This window comes from Silurus aristotelis, assembly GCF_946808225.1.
Source record: "Silurus aristotelis genome assembly, chromosome: 16".
NCBI lineage: Eukaryota > Metazoa > Chordata > Actinopteri > Siluriformes > Siluridae > Silurus > Silurus aristotelis.
Genome location: NC_139589.1, coordinates 8572239 through 8594359, shown reverse-complemented (window position 1 = coordinate 8594359; position 22121 = coordinate 8572239). Strand labels below are relative to the sequence as shown.

The following is a 22121-nucleotide window of genomic DNA, read 5'->3' as shown; positions in this document are numbered from 1 at the left end:
TGTTATGACAGTGATTGCCATCCTCATTAACTTGCAGCACCGAAAGCCTCAATGTCAAGCAACAGATTAATGATTTGTGTATTTGATAATAAATTGTTCCTTGGCTGACAGTGATAAATGCTTCAGCATGTGTTGGGCTCTGGACAGTCTCTGTTACACCTTTTGTAATTTGTTACCGGTGTCACACACTTTGTTTGACTGGTGAAAAAAAGCAACAACAACAACAAAAAACTATCAATAGACGATGTTATGCATCTTTTAATCAGGTCCTCAGACAAGTGTGTATTAGGTAAATTTTTGCTTTGTGTTTCAGCACATTTGCTTTTCTTTAACATTTATTCTTTTACTGACAGGAGCAGTGAACAAGAAATCTCCATCGTGCCATACCATGTTTATCCCCCCTCTTAAATAAAGTGGAAATAGCAGGGCTACATGGGTAAAGGCACAAAGCAACTTCCTGAACCAATTCCAATTGATATAGGGATATATCTCAGTCTGTAATTTATACAAATAGAAAGCTGCCCAAAAATTTGATATCTTCTCTGTAAGTTCAGGATGAGGCAGCCGTTTTACACAGACCCATAAAAATAGTTAAGGCATAGAATTTCAGAGGCAATTTCATTACTTTCCTCTTGTGTATATGGACAAATTGTTTCTTCTTAAGCGCTCCATGGAGAGTGTAAAACTGTTTTATAGTGCTTTAATAAATTAAAAACGCATTGAATGCTAAAATTTCACAAATGTCTTCTTTTATTGCTTCTAGGCCTCCGAAGATCTGACTAAACTGATGCGTCTAATTTTATTACAACACTGTAGCATGTAAGGCAAACAATCTGATGTAACATACAAAACATATTGGAGAAAACATACAACACAATATATATATATATATATATATATATATATATATATATATATATATATATATATATATATATATATATATATATATATATATATAATTTTTGTTGTTGTTGTTACTTACATTTTTGCAAGACAATGCTAAATTGCATACTGAGTGTATTACAACAGCATGGCTTCATAGTAATTGAAAACATTTGCTGCATCATGAAATTATGACAATAAGTGTATATGACAATGATTTATATGTGGTGTAGCTAGAATCCAGAATCCTGAACTAAAAACTAATTTCTCATTCCTCTCCCAAAACTCCAGCAACTTGTGTCCTCGGTTTCCTACTTTTTTTGAGACGTGTTGCAGCGATCAAATTCAAAATTAACATATTTTCCTTAAAATAAAACATTTCTGTAGTTGAAATATTCACTATGTTTTCTATGTTCTGTTGTTTGTAAAAATAAGGGTTTATGAGATTAGCAGATCATTGTATTATTATTTTCTTTACACTAAACATTTTCCCCACTTATTTATAATAAAGAGAGAGAGAGAGAGAGAGAGAGAAAAACAGGGCATGACCGCTAATAAAGTTATAGTGCAAGTAAAAAGGTGAATTTGTTCTGTGGATGTCCTACACCATCGCTGTAAATGATTTGTCAGAGCCATTTACATATACATTTATTGCATTTGGCAGACACTTTTATCTTAAGCAACTTACAAAGTGCTTTGAAGTCTTTATGAATAAATATATTCTGATGCTGGTTCATTAGGACACAGACTGAGGATACTATCAGTCTAAAACTCTGTTAAGTAAGAAAATACTGTATTTTTTTTGCACCATAAATACATTTTGATAATATATGGAATATTTCAATTGTTAATTGAAAATACAGGAAAACGTTGGTGTGCTATGGGAGTTTGTGTAAATTGTGTGCTTTTATAAATGTCCATGTACATCAACTTCATATCATATAATTGTCAATCATTTACTAAAATTTGAATAATGGATTACAGTGTCACATTTATGTAAAATATTTATTTCAATTTCAAATTATGAAATTTCTAATTAATGAAACTGTTGTGAAACCCAATTGTTTCCTATTAATACCATCACTTGAGGAAATATTAAAGAAAAAAGAAAGCAAACAAACAAATCCATATATGACAACAAATTATCCACGTCAAACGTACAAGACAAAAGAACCGCTGCTGTAAAGGACAGAATGGTGCGGCGGCTCAGCTGGAGTAAACTTGATTCTATTTGCAACCTCATATATTCCTTCAAAGGAATTTTTAAAGAACATTTTAACCAGAATCAAGTGACTGAAAACTGACAGAACTTGTCTATCTTAATTTAGGGTACTCTCTAGTGTGCTGTGTGCCATCTCTGGGGATTGGTTGCAATTTGTTATGTCACACATTATTTCATTTACTGTCATTTGTCTCCAAATTCTTTGACCAATATTTTACTTGTGTAGCCTCAACACTAATATTTTTTTCCACTTTGTTGTCATTTTGCAGATATCTATTTGTGAACTTTTATGGTATTCTTCATAAAATGCAAATGTGTGCAAGAAGATTCTGACCTAGGAACACACAATTTCATTAATGAATTGTTAAATAAGGCTCATTGCATAGTGAATGGGAGGTGGTAGATCAGTGGTTCATTCACTGGACCTCTGATGGTAAGGTTGTGAGTTCAAATCCCAGCACCACCAAGCTGCCACTGCTTGATCCTTGAGCAAGGCCCTTAATACTCAACTGCTTAGTTGTGCAAATGCGATAATTGTAAGTTGCTCTGGAATAGGGGGTCTGCCAAACACTGTAAATGTAGTTGATGTCTATTTTATTTAGTTATACAGTAGTTAGTTTCAGTCCACTAACTTGATTGGATGAGAGGCAGTCCACAAGTGCTGATATTTGATATACACTGACCAGGCATAACTTTATGGCCACCAATCAGGCATAATATTATGACCACCTGCCTAATATTTTGGTGGCCCTTTCTTTTGCTGCCAAAACAGTCCTGGCCCATCAAGCATGCCACATGGGCCAGCCTTCCCTCCCCCCATGCATCATTGAACCCTGTCACAGACTCAATACTGTTGCTTCCTTGGACCACTTTTAATAAATAGTGACCACCGGTGGTCTGCAGTGGTTCACAACATCCAACAGTGGACCACAACATCCCACAATAGCTGCAGTTTTGGAGATGCTCTGACCCAGTTGTCTAGCCATCACAATTCCTGCTTCTAACACATCAACTTTGAGGACAGAATATTCACTTGCTGCCTAATATATCCAACCCACTAACAGGTGCCATGATTAAGAGATAATCAGTGTTATTTACTCACCAGTCATAATGTTAGAATGTAATAATGTTATTTCTGGTCAGTGCAGTGGTACATTTCACTGTTTGTACGTCTCTAAGCTAGTCGAAGACTAGACACGTTTTCTATAGTAAACAATGATTACTTGTGGCCTTGTGCCTTCTGCCAGGCTAATATTCAGTATAACAGCAGACTCACTCGTGCAACATTGCTTAAGTATAAGAAGCTGCACACTTCGAAGAACAAAGCACAAAAATCACACTCTACATTCATTGTATGCTTGTTTATTTGTACTGTATTCATCTCCCATCTTATGTATTATTTACACCTAACAGAAGAGCTTCGTTATCATATTCCCTGACAAACATGAATCTGGATTATATATGGGGACCACATCTTTGATGGCTCAGTTTTCATAGTCAGGTTTAATCGCTGAATATTACAGTGAGCTTTGCTTAAATATTCAGCACCATATGTTTACATATCTCTGCAAAATGGTGTTTGCTTATAAACAAACTCCACATGCACATGATAAAGTATATCACGTATAATACATGATATAGGTCCACAGTAAAGCAGGTTCATGAAGCAACCGAGTTGTTAGAATTTCTCTAGGTTGTGTAAATATTAATCTAATTCCCTGCTGTATTAATTCTTCACATTGAATGAAATAAAGTATAAAATATGCTGAGGAAAAAAACAGAATCCTGGCTGTGTCGATATCACGGGACAAAATGTGCACTGGAGTTTTGATACCAAATAAAATATCCATTATTTGGCAAAAAGAAAAAAAAAGACCTTAAGGCAATTAATAAATAACACAAGGATGTCATTAGCTAAAGAAAAGTTTGCAGAAGTCAGGGATTGATTTGAGTGTACAAGAAGGCAAAGGCTTGTGCTCTGATGGGTGCACTTGTTATCCTGAGCATGGCAGGCTGAATATGGGAATCATTTTTTTATGAACTGAGATAAATAAATAAAATGTGTTTGCATGTTTGCTGCAGGCAACAGTGAAATACTTAAACATGATTATCAAAGTGCCAAGCACAATCTGACACATAAACACTCTACCCTTCCAAAATACTGATGCAACTCATCAACTTTTTTCTCTCTAATATGTGTGTGTGTGTGTGTGTGTGTGTGTGTGTGTGTGTGTGTGTGTGTGTGTGTGTGTGTGTGTGTGTGTGTGTGCGCTAAAATCTTTTATCTATTTGGTGACAAAAGGTTAAAACTGTGATCCTCATGCAAAAGTCAAATTTAATTATGCATCAGGATTCATTTATTCATTAATTCATTTAAATCTGTTTAAAATTTATTCCTTCATTTAAAATTTATTTCAGTTTTAGTTAAATTAATTTATCTAAATGTTTCTAAACGTGTAGTTTCTTAACTTGTTCAATGTATTTATTAGGTTCGTTTTAGGTTAAGTTTTGCCATTACTGTAGAATTTATAGGCACCGAGTACACACTTATTTTTTAGGCATCCATTTATTTCATTTTAATAATCTGTCTCTGTGGTAATAAAAATGTAAAGCTATTAATTTAAATATTAGCACACTTATGATCTGACGTTTGACAGTGTTACATTTGGAAAATGGTTTATATTGTGTGGTATTATGTAAAAAGCTGTTTACCTCGAACAGATAGAATTAATTAACAAAACATGCTTAAGGCATCATTAGAAGCCAACTACTGTGAATAGACTTCCCATTATATTTGTATGAGATCAGGATGGGAGATGGCACAAGCGAACGAGGTTTGGAACAAGGTTTGAATTAAAATGTGTGATTAAACAGCAGGCATCAAATGAGTGAGTATCAAATCTGTGGCATGGATGCGAGTTATTCAGTGTGAGTGTGTATGTAGGCCTTGTGTGAAGAAGAATTGCAGTGAGCTTCTATATAAGAGGCAAAAACTTGCTCCAAAATAAAGCACCCAGGCGAGGACCTGGGCCTAAGCCATTGCACACTATAGACAGGAAATCTGGATAATTGTTGAAGATTAATTATTAGTCTTTGACCCTTTACAGAATAATTGAGCTAGCTATACTTTACCATTTTGGCCAATAAATACTCTATTATGCATTAAAGTCAATTTAAATATAAAGCACGAAAGACAGATTTGACATCTCTGTTCATTACCCTTATCTAGCATGTCTTCTGTGTGTAATTGATCTCCTATCTAACACATGGAGTCCCTCAAAAGGCCCTAGGATTGTTTGTGTTCACTACAGCTGGCAAATGGAAATAGTTCTTCAAAGGGTTCTTTGTAAAATGAAAAGATGTTAGATCATTAAAAGGAACTGTATGGTTATTAGTATGGTTATCATTTTTCAGCCATGTATGCTTGGACTGAATAACATCTACTGTAAGTCCCTTATAATAAAAGCTGCTACCAAATTATTAAATATGAATGGATGCATGCATATAAGAAACATGCCAGATGTTTCCTCATGTGCTGATAAATAAAGTCTGTTTTTCTTTCTTGGATAAAATGTCAGGTGTAGATTTGTGTCTCTGTTTTACTGTGTGGGAGGAAGAGTCGCACTCTTATAGCAGACCTTATTTGAAATGAATTCGAATGATTTGCTAATCCTCAGTGATAAACATGTAATCCTCAGAGAGTTGCGATGACACATAGGCTTTGAAAACATTGTGCTGTTGGTATATTCTGGCTAAAATTCTGCAACTGTGATGTTTCATGATATGTGCGGCTGTCTAGTGGCTTCCCAAATCCTTTTCTTTTTGAACGATCACTGTTTATACTCTTTGATACAATTCCCAGGAAACATGCCTTTCAAAATGTTGGTCATGTGGACACAATAAGCAGTATTAGCTGTATTATTTGATAACCTAAGTCCTTAAATTACATCAATATTTTTCAGGTGTGCATGAGTGGATTTTCTTGGCGTGCAGTTGCATGAAGTTCACGCCTTCATGGTTGCCAGATCTATCTGGAGTAGAAGCATCAGTGAAAGTGTTATTCAATAGCACCCAGCCAAATGCCTTTAAAGATATGAGGAATATTAAAGATATCAAAGATAATAGATCACTTTTTTTTCTGTCAAATAAATCAAATATGATGTAATGTACAAGAAAAAGAAAATTTAAGGCATTGAGTATATTAATGAAAAGGTGACAAAGCCTAATAAATATCTAAAAGAGTCATCATATTAATCATTGCAAATCTGATTCATTTAACAATCCTGTATCTGTAGTCATTTTTAAGCAGCTAATAGCGCTTGATCTAGCACATGTGTAGGAAGTGATCAACAAAAAAAAAAAATCCACATTTAATGCTTTTTAATGTGTTACTTATTTTAACGTAGAGTTTTACATTCTACATGAAGCTACATTATACAAGTCAAGTTTATTTCTATAGCGCTTTTCAAAACAGATACTGTACAGCTTTACAGAATTTAACAGTTAAGGTGAACGATGTGTATTTACCCCTTATGAGCAGCCATGGTGACTGTGGCAAGGAAAAACTCCCTTAGATGTTCTGAGGAAGAAACCTTGAGAGGAACCAGACTCATTTGGGTGATATCAAGAGTGTGACTATACATGTAATATACGAGATAAATGATCGTTCTTATAAATCCATCTAAACATTTTTAGGACCAGTAAGAACAACAATTTGAAAGATTCATTCAATTTGTGCTGTGATTGGCTAACTGCATGTATTGGTGTTTCATAAATCCACAAATAAATATGCTTAAACATATACTACACAATGCACTAAACGCAAATAAAGTGATCGACAAATAATTTATAAGTGGGCAATTTGTGTCTTTCTCGCTCATTTGTGGCTTAAGTTGTATATTTGTTGAACTACTTTTTATGTATGTGAATCATTTTAGATTTAGTTGTTGATTTTATTTCATTTTTTTCACTTTTGAGAAGTTGTGTTGTGTGTATATATATATATATATATATATATATATATATATATATATATATATATATATATATATATATATATATATATATATATATGCAAATTATGCAATCAAACTATCCCTGTAGGCATAACAGGCTGAAATTCAGTCAGGCATTATCTTTATTAATAGGTCCACTTGTGTAGTTTTTGGATAAGCTGATCAGCAAGGTCAGCTGTTGTTTTTTTTTAATATTTCTGCTGGAAGTTTGATATCAAACATCCATTTTTTAAAAAGCTATCCTTCATTATATAATACAAAAATGTAGCATTTTTATTGTTCTGAATAAAACTGATGCCTCTGCATTTCCAGCAGAAAGCCTATTCAAAACCCAGGGACAAAACACATGATTTCTAAAGCCCAAAGCAACCTTCTGTTTCACAGTCACCCTCTTGCACTACCTACAGCAAGGTTTGTGATACCTTAACCTAACCTTAAACTTTTACTTCATCTGGTTACTTGGTCATTCCCCAGGATAATATGAATTACTGACATATGCCTTTAGCTCTCTTGTCAATGTATGTTTGTGTAAGCTGTGAGGTCTCTGGCATATCGATCAGGAATATTGATTGAGCCTTTTGCTAATTTCTGATGAGAAAATCCTTATCCTTGTCCAACTCACAGTTAGATTTTGCTATTGACTTAAATAACTACCAGGAGTATTCCATAATAAACTTTTTAATAAGCTGATTGGGGAAAATGTATTGACCAAGAATATTTATATGACTGACCTGATAATTGATACCTACACTTATTGCATGGCCTATAAAATTTGTAGTTGAGGCCTGTATAAACATCTCTTTAATTCCTCTTCATCTCAAGACAATCAAAGCAATTGCCCTGTGAGCCACTGCAGTGAATTAGCATAATGAGCCTCCGAGGGTTGAGCTACCTGCATTACCTTATCAATTTGCAACGGTGGCTCCAACCGCGAGTCAATTTCAAAAAGTGCCCAATTAATTTACTTAGAAAGTCAACATAATTATGTTGATGAGAAATCCCTTGTTTTACATTTGGGCATGAAGGGGTAAGTGCAGAATTGGTAAATAGTTTGAATGTTTGAACTTAAGAAGGCATGATTCTGCAATACCGAGATACAAATGCAAGTATTTTTTATACTGATGCTCCTCTTTCACTGGTACACCACTTTATTATAGGACCTATTCCTTATTTTCGATATTATATTTATTTGTATTTTCTTAAATTAATGCCATATTTTTAACAATATAAGATATGGGCCAAACATGAGTCATGTTTGTTTGTCCTCTAGGTTAAGTAATTTCATCTGACTCTTATTTTTTAATTAGCAGTCTTTTAGGGGTTGAATAATCTGTGCTTGGTCAAAAGAAATCTTTCTTGGTCAGAGGCATACGCTACAGAACACTGCAAAGTATATATTTTCAAACTATCAAAAGATTAAACATATAAACACACAAAAAAAACATTTAATGTATAGAGAGTATAATAATATATGAATGTTACACATAACTAAGATCACAGTCCCACGTTATTTCGATTCAAAAAAGGATTAAAATAAAGAAAGAAACCATGTGCTAGAAACAACCAGTAGAGGCGCTCTTTCTATTTATTCAAAGTGATGTGGGCTGAATCGCAAATGACTCGATTCCTCATGAATGACTCATTTAAACAAATCGATTCATGAACACGACGGTTTAAAGGCAAAGCTATTTTTCAGATAGTGTTTTGCTTGAGCTGTAGATCTTGAAATAAAAAATATAGATGAATTACTACAGCTGAACAATGATCGTTAAAGAGATGTATTACCGTAAACATACTTATAAAAAGACTGTGAGTTAATAATGAATAATATAGAACAATTGTAATTATAAGTGCACAAGAAAAGTGTATGATATGCTGTGAAATTTTTGTTTGCTTGCTGCAAAAAATAGACACAATTATAATGATTCACATTATTTAGAATGTGTCTGGTAATACAGTAGTTCTGAGTGTAACTCGTATAATAGGTTTAATTTGCTAAGGTTTTTGTATACTGGAAAGTTTTACATCTATTTTGTTTAAAACAAAAAAGAAAGACAGAGAAAAAAAATGGGAAATTATTTTTTTATATCCAATATACATTGTTGTATTAAGATGAATAAAAAATGTGCAATGGTACAATATGCATGGTATATCTAATTAGATAAAACTATAAAAGATTAAAAAAGCACAATGTATGTTCAACATGAAATGAGACTCGTGTGGAATAAGAGGAATAAAGTGAATTGTAAATAATCCGATTGATAGTGGCCTTGTACCGTAGCATAATTTTATGGATTATTTTCTTCATAATATTGTTTAGTATAACAATTTTACTATATTATATCCCCAGCATGTACAATGACATGCATGATTTATATAAAACAACTTCAGCAATTAAAGCAAATTAAACTGAATCAAAAGAGTCGGTTCGAAGGAGTTGATTCCGATGACCATCTCTAATGCAAATTGCTATTGTGGCAACACCATTGTTTTCTCGTTGAACCAACGGCCAGGCCAAAGAACGGAGGAGATACCAGGAGTGTTCTCGATATACACTGGACAAGGTGTCGAAAAAAAAGAGAGACTGCTTTCTAAAAGACAACTTTATCTAAACTCCCCATTCACTTTCGCGCTATGGATTAGGTGACCATTACGCACCATTACACTATAACATTAAAGAAGTGGACAATCAGTGGTGTTCAGAACAGGGAGGTTTTTGTTAAGACTGTGAGAAACGCAGATCGTGAATGTGCCGTTGTTCCCTCCCTTCTCTCTTCTCCTCCACCACCTCTCTCTCTCTCTCTCTCTCTCTCTCTCTCTCTCGCTCACACACACACACACACACACACACTGGAGGTGAAGCGACTCCAAACTCCACAGCGGCGTTGGTAAAGAAGAAGCAGGTGTCCAACATGGCGAACGCGGCCAGCGGAGCTCTCGCAAGTCTCCTGCTTTTATCCACGATTGCGGCGGCTGTTCTCCAAGGTATAGTATCATTATTTCCCATGCATCCCTCTTTTTCTTTTGGCGTTTCCTTTCTTTTGCGGATTGAACACAATCTCAGAGCGGCAAACAAGCAGCGGGGGCGTGAAACACACAGCGCGCACACACACTGCCCGGATGCGCCATATGGATCGTCTTCATGGGGAGCAAAAAAAAAAAATAAAGTATTCCTAAAGAGTTCACGAAACAATGTTTTTCTTTCTGCGTGTGATTATTCTGCATGTGGTTTGAGGTTAAATGCGCTGTTTGTTTGTTTTTTTGTGGGGGTTTTTGGAGCCTGGATGCATGGTAAAGAAGTAAAAAAAGAGGGAAAGAGTCGTGGCATGGAGTTTCTTCACTTCCTTTCTAATGCAACACTGTTGTCTATTCGTTTCGAAGCTTATCTAGATGTGCATATGCGATGCAGGCGTTCGTGGCGAACTGGAATATGCCGATAAGTCAATACTCGCGCTGTGTGATGGATCGGATGATGGATGGCAGATTCGGGGTTCAACGGGTGATGTGGAAATGGAAGCGGTTCCGGCTATGCGGCATGATCGGAACCGATACAACAATGAACCGTTCTGATGGCGCAGTTGATGCCGTGCTTGCTGGCTGGGATGGGGATGGGGATGGAGACCTGTGCGTGGTGAAAATGAATAGTTCTAAATACCAAAGTTATAGTGATAAATATAAATGCACCGATTGTGATGGTGCGTTTGGTTCTTTAGAGAAGCTCCACCGGAATCAGTGGCACGTATGAACTGCCTGTATGAGTTTCCTTGTATATTATAGGAATGCCGATAATTGTTTTACATTTTACCCTAACTTTGCTGGATTTGTTATTTTTGGAGATTTCGTTTTATCTTGGAGAACTATATGCTACTTTATAGAAGTTCGTGTCCAAGTGCAGCCCCGTGATCATTCAGTTACAGTGAACCATAAAGGCAAATATACGCCTCCTGTTATTGAACTCCTGGGAGGCAAATTGTGCTCTTCGGTCATTCCTGAAAATGAAATATACCTGCATATGATGTATAACTGAGAGAAAACACGACGCTGGGACAGAAAGCGATGATGTTGCAGGCTGCTTCGGGTTCTCCAGTAATCGAGTAATCGAGTAGCAGCTCTCTTCCGAGGAGCGCAGCGAGTCTGTGGCATCTTTCCAGAGCGTGGTTGAAATCAATGAGACAGCGTGTGTGTGTGTGTGCGTGTGTGTGAGAAAAAGGAAGAAAAGCCTTTACCTCAGTGCATTATGTCTGTTTTGAACTCTTCACGCAAAGCAGCTGAAGAGACAAAACCCGCCAACTCGTGTTCTGTTTAATATAAACGCTTGTTTTCCCTCAGGACGAACAAAAAAGGGTTAAAACGTCGCCCGTGGTTCATTATTTCACTAACAACACGATACATTTCGCGTTTCCAATCATAGTAGACTAATTCTTCTAAAATAAACCAAACGAAAAGCACCATTATTTGTGTAGTTCTTTCAGGCTAGTCGACCTGTAAGCTAATTGGCTAATGCCTTCGTGTGGCGCGTGCGTTGAAGTACAAGTCACGTGACGCAGCCACTTTCAGCTAGATGTAAGAGTTGTCCCGATTATCGAATATAATCGATTATTAGATAAAAAAAAATAATACTTTTTTTTTTTTTTGCTAATAGATCTCTTTCTGTCATCAATCAGCAACAAGGCCCTGTTAATCTTTACATAGCACAATATTGTTCGTGTCGCGTTCATTTAGCAAAGCGCGTGCAGCTTTTAGGTGTCAGCAGTAATTTCTGATTTTATGAAGACAGTAGGCTATCACAGTTGGAAACAGACATCACAGGCAATTAAAAGACCATTAGTCGGTTTGCTCTCGCTCAGGGTAATCGGCTGTGGAGAGCGAAATAAATGGTTTAATGCATGCACGAATTAAACCTGGCTGATTTCCTCGCAATTTTCACAGGTTTGTTAGCAAAACTCACAGCAGAAGTTAGGATTGGTGAATCAAGATCGTCGTGGAGTTGCTGGGTTAAAAAAAATTAGAATTGCAAATTGACCACGTCACATGCAGCTGAGTTGGCTTTGCACTGGAATTAAGTTGGCTTTGCCCGGGAATTAAGACTTGCGTGGGTAACATGGACCAAAAACTTCCATGCAAATCAGATGCTTAAACCATCACACATGCCTCTCTTAATTAATTGCAAAGGGACTCGGTTACGAGAGATAGAAATGTGCGCAAGTGCAGCACATGGCTGAAATCAGTATTTCTGGTATCTCTTGATTGGATTTGCTCAAAAAATTTAACTTCAAATGCAGCTGTTCCACCAAGATTTTGGTTTGCTTCATGTTAGTTTTGCACACGACCAATCTGCGCAGCAATTTACTACTGGAGATGTAGGACCACCAATTAGCACCAAAAATCACAACATAAACCTCAAGCCACATCGAGTTGTTAATTAATTGCAAAGTGACTCGCAAATGTGTCCGCTGTTACGGTGTGACTTATACAAAAGATTTGTATTGGTTTGTGTATATTTTAAATCTACATTCAGATTTTATTCTGAGAGATTATGAAATTGTTCCTGAAATTATTGTCTGACCGAAATTGTTAATCTTTTTTTTTTTTTTTTTTTTTTTTTTGCACAATAGTAACAGTTTGTTGATTGTTCTAAGGTTCAATCTCTATTAATTGATATCCGTCTTATTGGTTTTTTTTATTTATTATTATTATTATTATTTTTATTATTATTATTGTTTTACTATCATGTCTCAGTTATCTAACACTTTGTCTAACTGAAAAATTGTCTAAATCTGATTTTCTTTCTGAACAATTCCTTTACTCCTTTTGTTTAGTCCCCCATGGTGATTTTCAGAAAAATCAATTTGCATATGAAAGAAATAGACCTTCAATGTTCAAAAGCTCTTTTTTTTTAACAATAGAGTCAGCTCCCTGTTACAGGAACAGTCCCAGAATAGTGGTCACTTAGGAATGTGCTGAGATGAGTACACAGAGCCAAGATTAAGAACAGTGTTGGATAAAAGTACAATGTCAGTAGGGATTCTACCTCAGGGGTGTTTTGGGGCAGGAAAGCTTTTTTACTTCATGCTAGGCCTAATCTGCAGCTAGGGACCTGCCCCCTGTGTGTGCAGAACTTATTTAAGGCTTGGACATGTTCCTATGGCAAGTCAAATGAAAATAGTTTAAACAGGTTGCCGTTATTAGACTTTTCCTCCCCTTTGAAGTGTGTAGTATTTGTTTTGCTCCACTTAGCTGTCAAACTAATACCTTACAGAGTGAAAATGAAAAATGGCTGGGGGAGCTGCAAATCCACATAAGAATATTTTGGGGATTACAGTTAAAGTCTGCCATGCCTGTCTTGCTTGTGATTGGTTGTGTTACTTAAAAAATATCTAGGCGATGATTCTTTATTTCCTACTACTATGGCTAAACGTGATAATATTTCCCGAATAAATTGCATTATCTACAGTCCATCAGTAATATAATAAAGTCATAAGGCGCTGTCTTATTGTTTCCATTGGCTTTTGCAACAATATGGTTTCAGCAAATTGTCTTTCTGAAAAAATGCAAAGCTTTATTAAGTAGAAAAGAGAATCAGCTGCACTATTTCTTTAGTATTGGCACTATAGGGCAGAAAAGATAATCAATACTAATAGCGATAGAATAATAGATTTGTGTGTTTTTTTTTAAGATAAGATAAGAAATAGGATGAGAAGGATTTGAGCAGATTCTTGTTATTGACCTTTTCTTGTCTATTGTTCTCCTGGAATAAAGACGCATCTTGGCTAAATGAACACAATATCTAGAATTGAACATTATACTCCAGAGAGTACACGCAGTGACCTTCAGTTCAGATAATGTTTTTTTTTTCTATCCAAAGAAAATAGCTACAGATGTATTTAAATTGTGGTGCCACTCCGGTTTTGGAATTACTGTTCAGCAATTATAGGAAATACATTTTCCACTAAAGGTTAAAGGTGCATAAGACATGCCTACACAGCGTTAACCAATACTGAAACAGTAAAAAAGTTTTATTGGTACTTTCAGCTCACATTTGAGCCACATTAATCAAACTGTGTCAGTTTCTTAAGTCTCAATCAATGCGTTGCCACCTGTACCGGCCACTTCCTGCCAGATTAGGGAACGTGATGGATCGAGCCTCAGCAAAGTACATTTATTTCAATCAGTGAGCCATTTAAATGGGAAGTCATTTGCACTTCACCTATTTACAAGTACACATGATCAGTCATTACCAGAAATGCACCTTCCCGCTCTTGCTGGAAATTGGAACCATCTTATTAACGGATGGTTTAAATCAGTTCTGCAGGTAGTTAATGAACTGAGGAATTGAATTCTGAAATGCAGCAGCAGGAGAAGCACAGCCACCCACCTAACGTCCCTGCTGGAGAGCAGTTTGAGCATGATGCTGTAGTTTACCATACATCACATAACCGTTCACACTTGCTGACTTCTCATTACAGGCCATTATAAAGGTACATTACATTTATATGCCATATATAAGCTTTTTCTTTTCTATTAAAGTCAGTTGTATTTTGCATGGCACTGCAAAACACTTTCAGGAAAGGCCATATGCATAATAACCTATGAATACATTTGTAACATATTATACTGTATTCCTATACCGCAATGCTGTTGAATACTTGAGTCTGATCAGTCAGAAGGTGTTTCATTGACAGTATTGCTGACTGTTTTTAGAGTGAAACTGTTTGCAATTGCATCCAAGGACATCCTTGCTTCGAACATTGCGGTAGCAGTTTGGGGAAGAACCACATGTGACTGGAAGTCAGGTGTCCCAATACTTTTGTTCATTGTTATAAGCATATCTTTAAAGTCCAATGCAGTTTCATAAATCATATCTATAATATATATGTCATCAATGTTTGTAGTTGACAGATGAAGGTTTGCACACAAGTAAGATATTTTAAAGGCCCTATTCTACCCTGAAAGACTGTAATTCTGTGTAAACTCTTTTCAGTTGGGAAAAAATAAAAGAGGAATAAATAAATAGTATTCAGTTGCGCCTGTGGGTTTGTAAAATAAATTAACATTGGTGTTAACCATGTAGGACCCTCTTTGGACAGGATATGATGAGAGGGTTTAGTTGGAAATGATGCACGGTTAGAAATAAAAAGCACAAAATTAAGTCATGAAGCTAAAGTATTTGATTCAAACTATGCACTGCTCATACAAACATGATTATATGATCATGTGGCAGTGCACTCAGCATGAGCAGAAAAGTCATTTTGCAAATGGATCCATTCATCTTTGAACTGGATAAACATGGATTGCTTAGTTGCTGATAAGCTCCAGTACTCATATCATTTCTTGTAGTACATGAGAAAGTTGGCTATGGGAAAGAATATTTAAGATACACAACAGCTTAATGGTTATGATATAAAAAATGTATAAGGTTATAATACTAAATAGCGGCTTTGTTGGTCCAGTGAATTTGTGCGTGATATATATATATATATATATATATATATATATATATATATATATATATATATATATATATATATATATATATATACAGTGAGGAAAATAAGTATTTGAACACGCTGCTATTTTGCAAGTTCTCCCACTTAGAAATCATGGAGGGTCTGAAATTGTCATCGTAGCTGCATGTCCACTGTGAGAGACATAATCTAAAAAAAGAAATCCAGAAATCACAATGTATGATTTTATAACTATTTATTTGTATGATACAGCTGCAAATAAGTATTTAAACACCTGAGAAAGTCAATGTTAATATTTTGTACAGGAGCCTTTGTTTGCAATTACAGAGGTCAAACGTTTCCTGTAGTTTTTTACCAGGTTTGCACACACTGCAGGAGGGATTTTGGCCCACTCCTCCACACAGATCTTCTCTAGATCAGTCAGGTTTCTGGCCTGTCTCTGAAAAACATGGAGTTTGAGCTCCCTCCAAAGATTCTCTATTGGGTTTAGGTCTGGAGACTGGCTAGGCCACGCCAGAACCTTGATATGCTTCTTACAGAGCCACTCCTTGGTTATCCTGGCTGTGTGCTTCGGGTCATTGTCATGTTGGAAGACCCAGCCTCGACCCATCTTCAATGCTCTAACTGAGGGAAGGAGGTTGTTCCCCAAAATCTCGCAATACATGGCCCCGGTCATCCTCTCCTTAATACTGTGCAGTCGCCCTGTCCCATGTGCAGAAAAACACCCCAAAGCATGATGCTACCACCCCCATGCTTCACAGTAGGGATGGTGTTCTTGGGATGGTGCTCATCATTCTTCTTCCTCCAAACACGTTTAGTGGAATTATGACCCAAAAGTTCTATTTTGGTCTCATCTGACCACATGACTTTCTCCCATGACTCCTCTGGATCATCCAAATGGTCATTGGCAAACTTAAGACGTGCCTGGACATGTGCTGGTTTAAGCAGGGGAACCTTCCGTGCCATGCATGATTTCAAACCATGACGTCTTAGTGTATTACCAACAGTAACCTTGGAAACGGTGGTCCCAGCTCTTTTCAGGTCATTGACCAGCTCCTCCCGTGTAGTTCTGGGCTGATTTCTCACCTTCCTTAGGATCAGTGAGACCCCACGAGGTGAGATCTTGCATGGAGCCCCAGTCCGAGGGCGATTGACAGTCATGTTTAGCTTCTTCCATTTTCTAATGATTGCTCCAACAGTGGACCTTTTTTCACCAAGCTGCTTGGCAATTTCCCCGTAGCACTTTCCAGCCTTGTGAAGGTGTACAATTTTGTCTCTAGTGTCTTTGGACAGCTCTTTGGTCTTGGCCATGTTAGTAGTTGGATTCTTACTGATTGTATGGGGTGGACAGGTGTCTTTATGCAGCTAACGACCTCAAACAGGTGCATCTAATTTAGGATAATAAATGTAGTGGAGGTGGACATTTTAAAGGCAGACTAACAGGTCTTTGAGGGTCAGAATTCTAGCTGATAGAAAGGTGTTCAAATACTTATTTGCAGCTGTATCATACAAATAAATAGTTTAAAAATCATATATTGTGATTTCTGGATTTTTTTTTTAGATTATGTCTCTCACAGTGGACATGCACCTACGATGACAATTTCAGACCCTCCATGATTTCTAAGTGGGAGAACTTGCAAAATAGCAGAGTGTTCAAATACTTATTTTCCTCACTATATATATATATATATATATATATATATATATATATATATATATATATATATATATATATATATATATATATATATATAAAAATCTTGTAAATCAACAAGACAATATTTTTTTAAGTTCTTTATCTTTACTTACTTTCTATAGAAATTTAAAATGTAAATACAAATATTTGCATTTTGATTTGCAAATTTTATAAACCCATATTTTATTCCAAATATAACAAGGAATGTTTAAACTGAGGAAATTTTAAGGAAAATAAAAGATCCTTTTAAATTGGATTGCTGTACCACATCTTAACAAAGTTGGTACAGGGCAACACGGTGGGGAAAATACTAAAAAAGAACAGCTGGAGTAGAGTTTTTACAAATAATTTGGTTAATTGACAACAGATCAATAGAATAACTGGGTATAAAAAGAGTTATCTTAGAGAGCCAAAGTCTCTCAGATTGGCAAAGGTTCACCAATCTGTCAAAATATACCTATAGAAATAAAACATTTTCAGAATAATGTTGCTCAACATTAAGTTGCAAAAACTTTGAATAGCTCATCATTTACAGTTCATAATTACATTTTCTGATTTGGGATTGCATATAAGTAAGTATATAAAATTTTTTATTTTTTTCTTGTAATAAATCTTTCTTTTTCTTGTAAATCTTGTAATGATCCCATACTGTGCACAAATTACATGTTCTAATAAATTTAATTATATGTTCTGAATAATAAGATAATAAACCTAAGACATTATGTAAAATGTATTACATATTAAAGTTTTAAATGTTAAATTTTTTTTATAATAATTATTAGGCATATTGTTATTATTGTTTTTTTTTATTTAAAAAAAGCTCATGGATAATTCATTTTCTTCTTCATATTTGACATTCTGTAATGTGAATATTCATATAAATAATTTCTGCATGAAAGATTTAGAGCCATTTTTTCAGTAACGTCCTGAATTGCAGGTTGTTTTCTAGATTGCTCGATTATGTTTTGTTTGAATCTGATAATAAAGACTTGGCCCTCGCACAACTAGCAGTGGACATGAGAGAAATGTACAACCAATACCTTGTACTTGATAAATCACTTTTGATAAGAGAAGCTGGAGACAGAAAATAGAATTGCGCTCATGTGGTAGATGATAACACATTTGAGATTCATTTGAATGGAGGTTGTAGGCTCACAATGACTAAAAAGTGATTATCTCTCAGAACGGGATATTAACTTTTTAATATGAGGTGCACACGAGTGTTCTGAATAGATTTCCCCATTTAGCACATCAGGGTTTAGATCAGGTGCATTTTCCCCAGCTTAGTGCTAGTGATATTTAAAGGCTTTTGGCAAAGTATTATTTTTCTACAAAGAAATCAGATATCTGCTCTGTCTGTCCAACCTAGCTTAAATAAAATAAATGCACCTGATAAAGCAAAGTAGGTCATGTTGTCATCTCTCGTGTCTGTCAAAAATGCAGCAATGGCAAACTCACATGGATGATCTTCCCCACTCGTCTAAACAGCACCACAGGAATTCGCTGTTCCAGAAATGTCATCCCTCAGGTCACCAACAGATTAAAAATAGCCACCAAGTTTGACGGCTGAGTACACTGTATGCCCTCGGGGGACATTCGTCTTGTGTTGTGGCGTTATCAGAACCATGTTAGAATTGCATTTACTGATTAGTGAAGCATTAGCCATTTCTGTGAGGCACGCAGGACTTGAAAGCAGATCCGGGAATGGAAAACTACTGACTATCATTTTGAAACCTTCACAGGTTTGTGTGTGGGCTTTTTCTTTTTCAAATATTTTTTTTTCATGAAAAATTCACTTAAAAATCTCAAGGTGTCTTTATGAGGACTTCATGAAACATGTATGAGCATGGAATAAGTTATTAATAACGTAGTGTTCCGAATTGAACACAGCATAGCTTTGATTTTCATGACTTTTGCTGTTGAAGAAAAAATATTCAACAGTGAACTGTGACGTGACCTCGTACTAGGCTGATATAAGGTATCTCATATAGTTATCTTTCAGAGATACTTATGCTATACATTGTGGAATGCATTATTTTATTCATTCTTTTATTCATTCATCTGCTTTACAGCTTTACCCAGTTTATAATGTTGCATCCAAAAAACTTATTTTGAGAAGACTGCAGGATGAGAGAATGGTACACCAGTTGATAACAGAGCACACGCCATGCACACACACACAAATTTACATTCTCATTTACACACATGACAATTAAGCATAGCCAGGTCTTCTAGCTGAATAAAATATGTTTACATGAAGCTTTCCCCGTACAAGTACCAGTAAATTCGATTTTACTACAGAAACGATAATGTATTGTGACAAGCATATTAATATGAACTTGCAATTTGTATCAAACCAGATTTGCATTATATATTTTTCTATGATTAAACAGTTGATCATACTATGTGAACATTTTGTTACAGATTGAGTTCCACTACTTTGGTTTCTCTCTATTTCTTTGTTAAATATATTGGCATGTTGATAATAAATGGCCTTAAACTTGATTTTTTTTTTAACGTGTCACTGCTGTTTTTCAGATGCCTTGTATTGTGTTACAGTTTTTGAAATATTACCCAGCAGTACTTTGAGCAATACCACCGAGGGCCTAACTGAAATTAATGGACAAGGCAAGCTGGAAAAGGAGGTCACGGGTATCTGGCAACCCGTGTATGCGTTTAAGTGTCAAGGGAACGAGCTGCAATGACATGTTTGTGCCATCGCATGGAGTAGGAAGCATTGCTTTTTTTTTTTTTTTCTACCTGGAGCTTGGGAACACAAACACTGATTTGTTTCTGCCGCTAAGCTATCGCTGATGATCTGTATTCCTGAAAGTCGAGTGAATGTGACTAAATGACTAAATCACTGGCATTCAGACAAGTGGAAATTCAGTGGACTAATGAAAGGATTTGTTTGAAACGAAGCCTTTTTATCTTAAACAAGTGTCACAAGTGATGCGCGATTGTGCCTGGATGCATTATTTTGCATAAAAGCGCCCCAAGCACTCTTTCCCACTTAGTTCTACTTAGCTCTCTGACAGCCGTACCTTAATGCCAAGGCAACAAATAATCAGCTGTGAAATATAGAAACTGCGTTATGGAGGCTTCTTCGGTGTTCAGCGGGAAAATATATATATATATATATATATATATATATATATATATATATATATATATATACGCCATAGGCAAATTGTTTTTTTCATCCGAGTTAATCCGGCTGTGTGATAGTTTTGCGTCATGACTGTCTCTGTGGAGACAACATCATGCTGTCGAAGCTCTTCAGGCTTTTGACCTTATTTATGTAAATATGACTACTTCAAGTAGTAGACTTGCTTTCTTATTGTCATGTAATCCCTGTTTATTTTTTAGCATTCTGAACAATATGTGCCTTAAAACAATGGAAGATCTCTTTGACCTTTCCTGCCTGTGCTGGAGCTTTTGAATAGTACAAGTAAAATATATAATATATAATTTATAGGGCTGTCCGAATGAATGCATTAATAACGCGTTAACACTTACAATTTACAGCACAAATTTTTATTAACGCATGATTAATGCATTTGTTTGTTGATTACATTTTTGTTTGTCCGTTTTTTATATAAAATTTATATATATATATATATATATGTGTGTGTGTGTGTGTGTGTGTGTGTGTGTGTGTGTGTGTGTGTGTGTGTGAAAGGTAAAATTAAAACCTTCAAGGCAACCTATGTTTACTCACGGCATCCTTTCTTTACTAAGATATAAAAAGAAATAAACTCTTTAAAAAATGAAAAAAAATATTTTTTTCATCACTAAACATTTGTCTGAAATGAAGCACCAAAATCCGCCGTGATGCACTCATCCGGCAATTAAAACCGTCCGTGTGGAAACATAGCTTTTTTTTGTGAATATTTTTACGAGCTGCCCTGTCATCTGAAAATGTATACAGGCTTGTGTAAGTAAATTGCTCAGTGCCAGGAAGGAGAAGTAATGGGTAACTGGTATTTCTATGTTCTTTTTTCATGTCTAATAGACATGAACAAGTTGATTAAAAACATCTTTTTGAAGATAGAACAGATTTTTAAAACATCTCTAATTTTCATGCTCTACATTACTACCTTAGTCCTTAGCTCTGTGTTATTCTGTTATGTAGCTTTATGTTGTTCTATGTTGTTTTATGTAGCACCAGGGTTTTGGAGGAACATTGTCTCATTTCACTGGGTACTGCGTCAGCTCTATAGGGTAAAAATTACAATAAAAGCTTCTTGACTTGACTTTTATGTTGAGTATGGTTTTACTAATAATAACCATACATTTGCATTAAGCATCCATAGTTGAATATGCTAATGTTAATTGAATTACATTTAGAACAGACAAAAATGTGTAATTAAGTGGCGATTAATCACGAGTTAACTCATGGCAATCATGCTATTAATCGTGATTAAACATTTTAATCGATTGACTGCCTTAATAATTTGCTGCCCTAATGCCCAGACAACCCTAACCCCAGACAAATAAGCAACAACCAGGTCATGAGATGTATTACAAGACAAAAGGGTCAGTTTTATTTTTCTTATACAAATTGACAATTTGTACACAGTTGTAAACTTTTTATATAAATAATAAAAAAAAATTACACAAAACCTCTCTTGTAATTCGATTTTATTTTGCAATAACAAATATAATTTACTTTTCATAATACAGTTACATATACTGTAACTATTTATCAATAGCAACCGTTCCTTTTCATTCAATCCAGCTTTTAGTCGTTCCTCGGAAAATGAGCAAAATTATCGAAATGTAATATATTATAAAACACACACAATTTTGATTAGTTAACAGAACATAAAGATTAA

General features: G+C 35.4%; 1 protein-coding gene across 13 annotated transcripts in view; it reads left to right on the top strand.

The window, feature by feature from the left end:
• The first annotated feature begins 9585 nt into the window (after window positions 1-9585).
• The window catches only part of cadm1a (cell adhesion molecule 1a), a 328120-nt gene continuing 315584 nt past the window's right edge, over window positions 9586-22121 (top strand). For 4 of the 13 annotated variants that reach the window (XM_083564903.1, XM_083564902.1, XM_083564898.1 and 1 more), the window contains exon 1: window positions 9619-10107. In XM_083564903.1, coding sequence (XP_083421029.1) covers window positions 9870-10107 — 238 coding nt within the window. In that variant the 5' untranslated portion in view covers window positions 9619-9869. Of the gene's footprint in view, window positions 10108-22121 lie in introns of all 13 variants that reach the window. The other 9 variants (XM_083564904.1, XM_083564901.1, XM_083564897.1 and 6 more) reach the window with 6 other exon arrangements.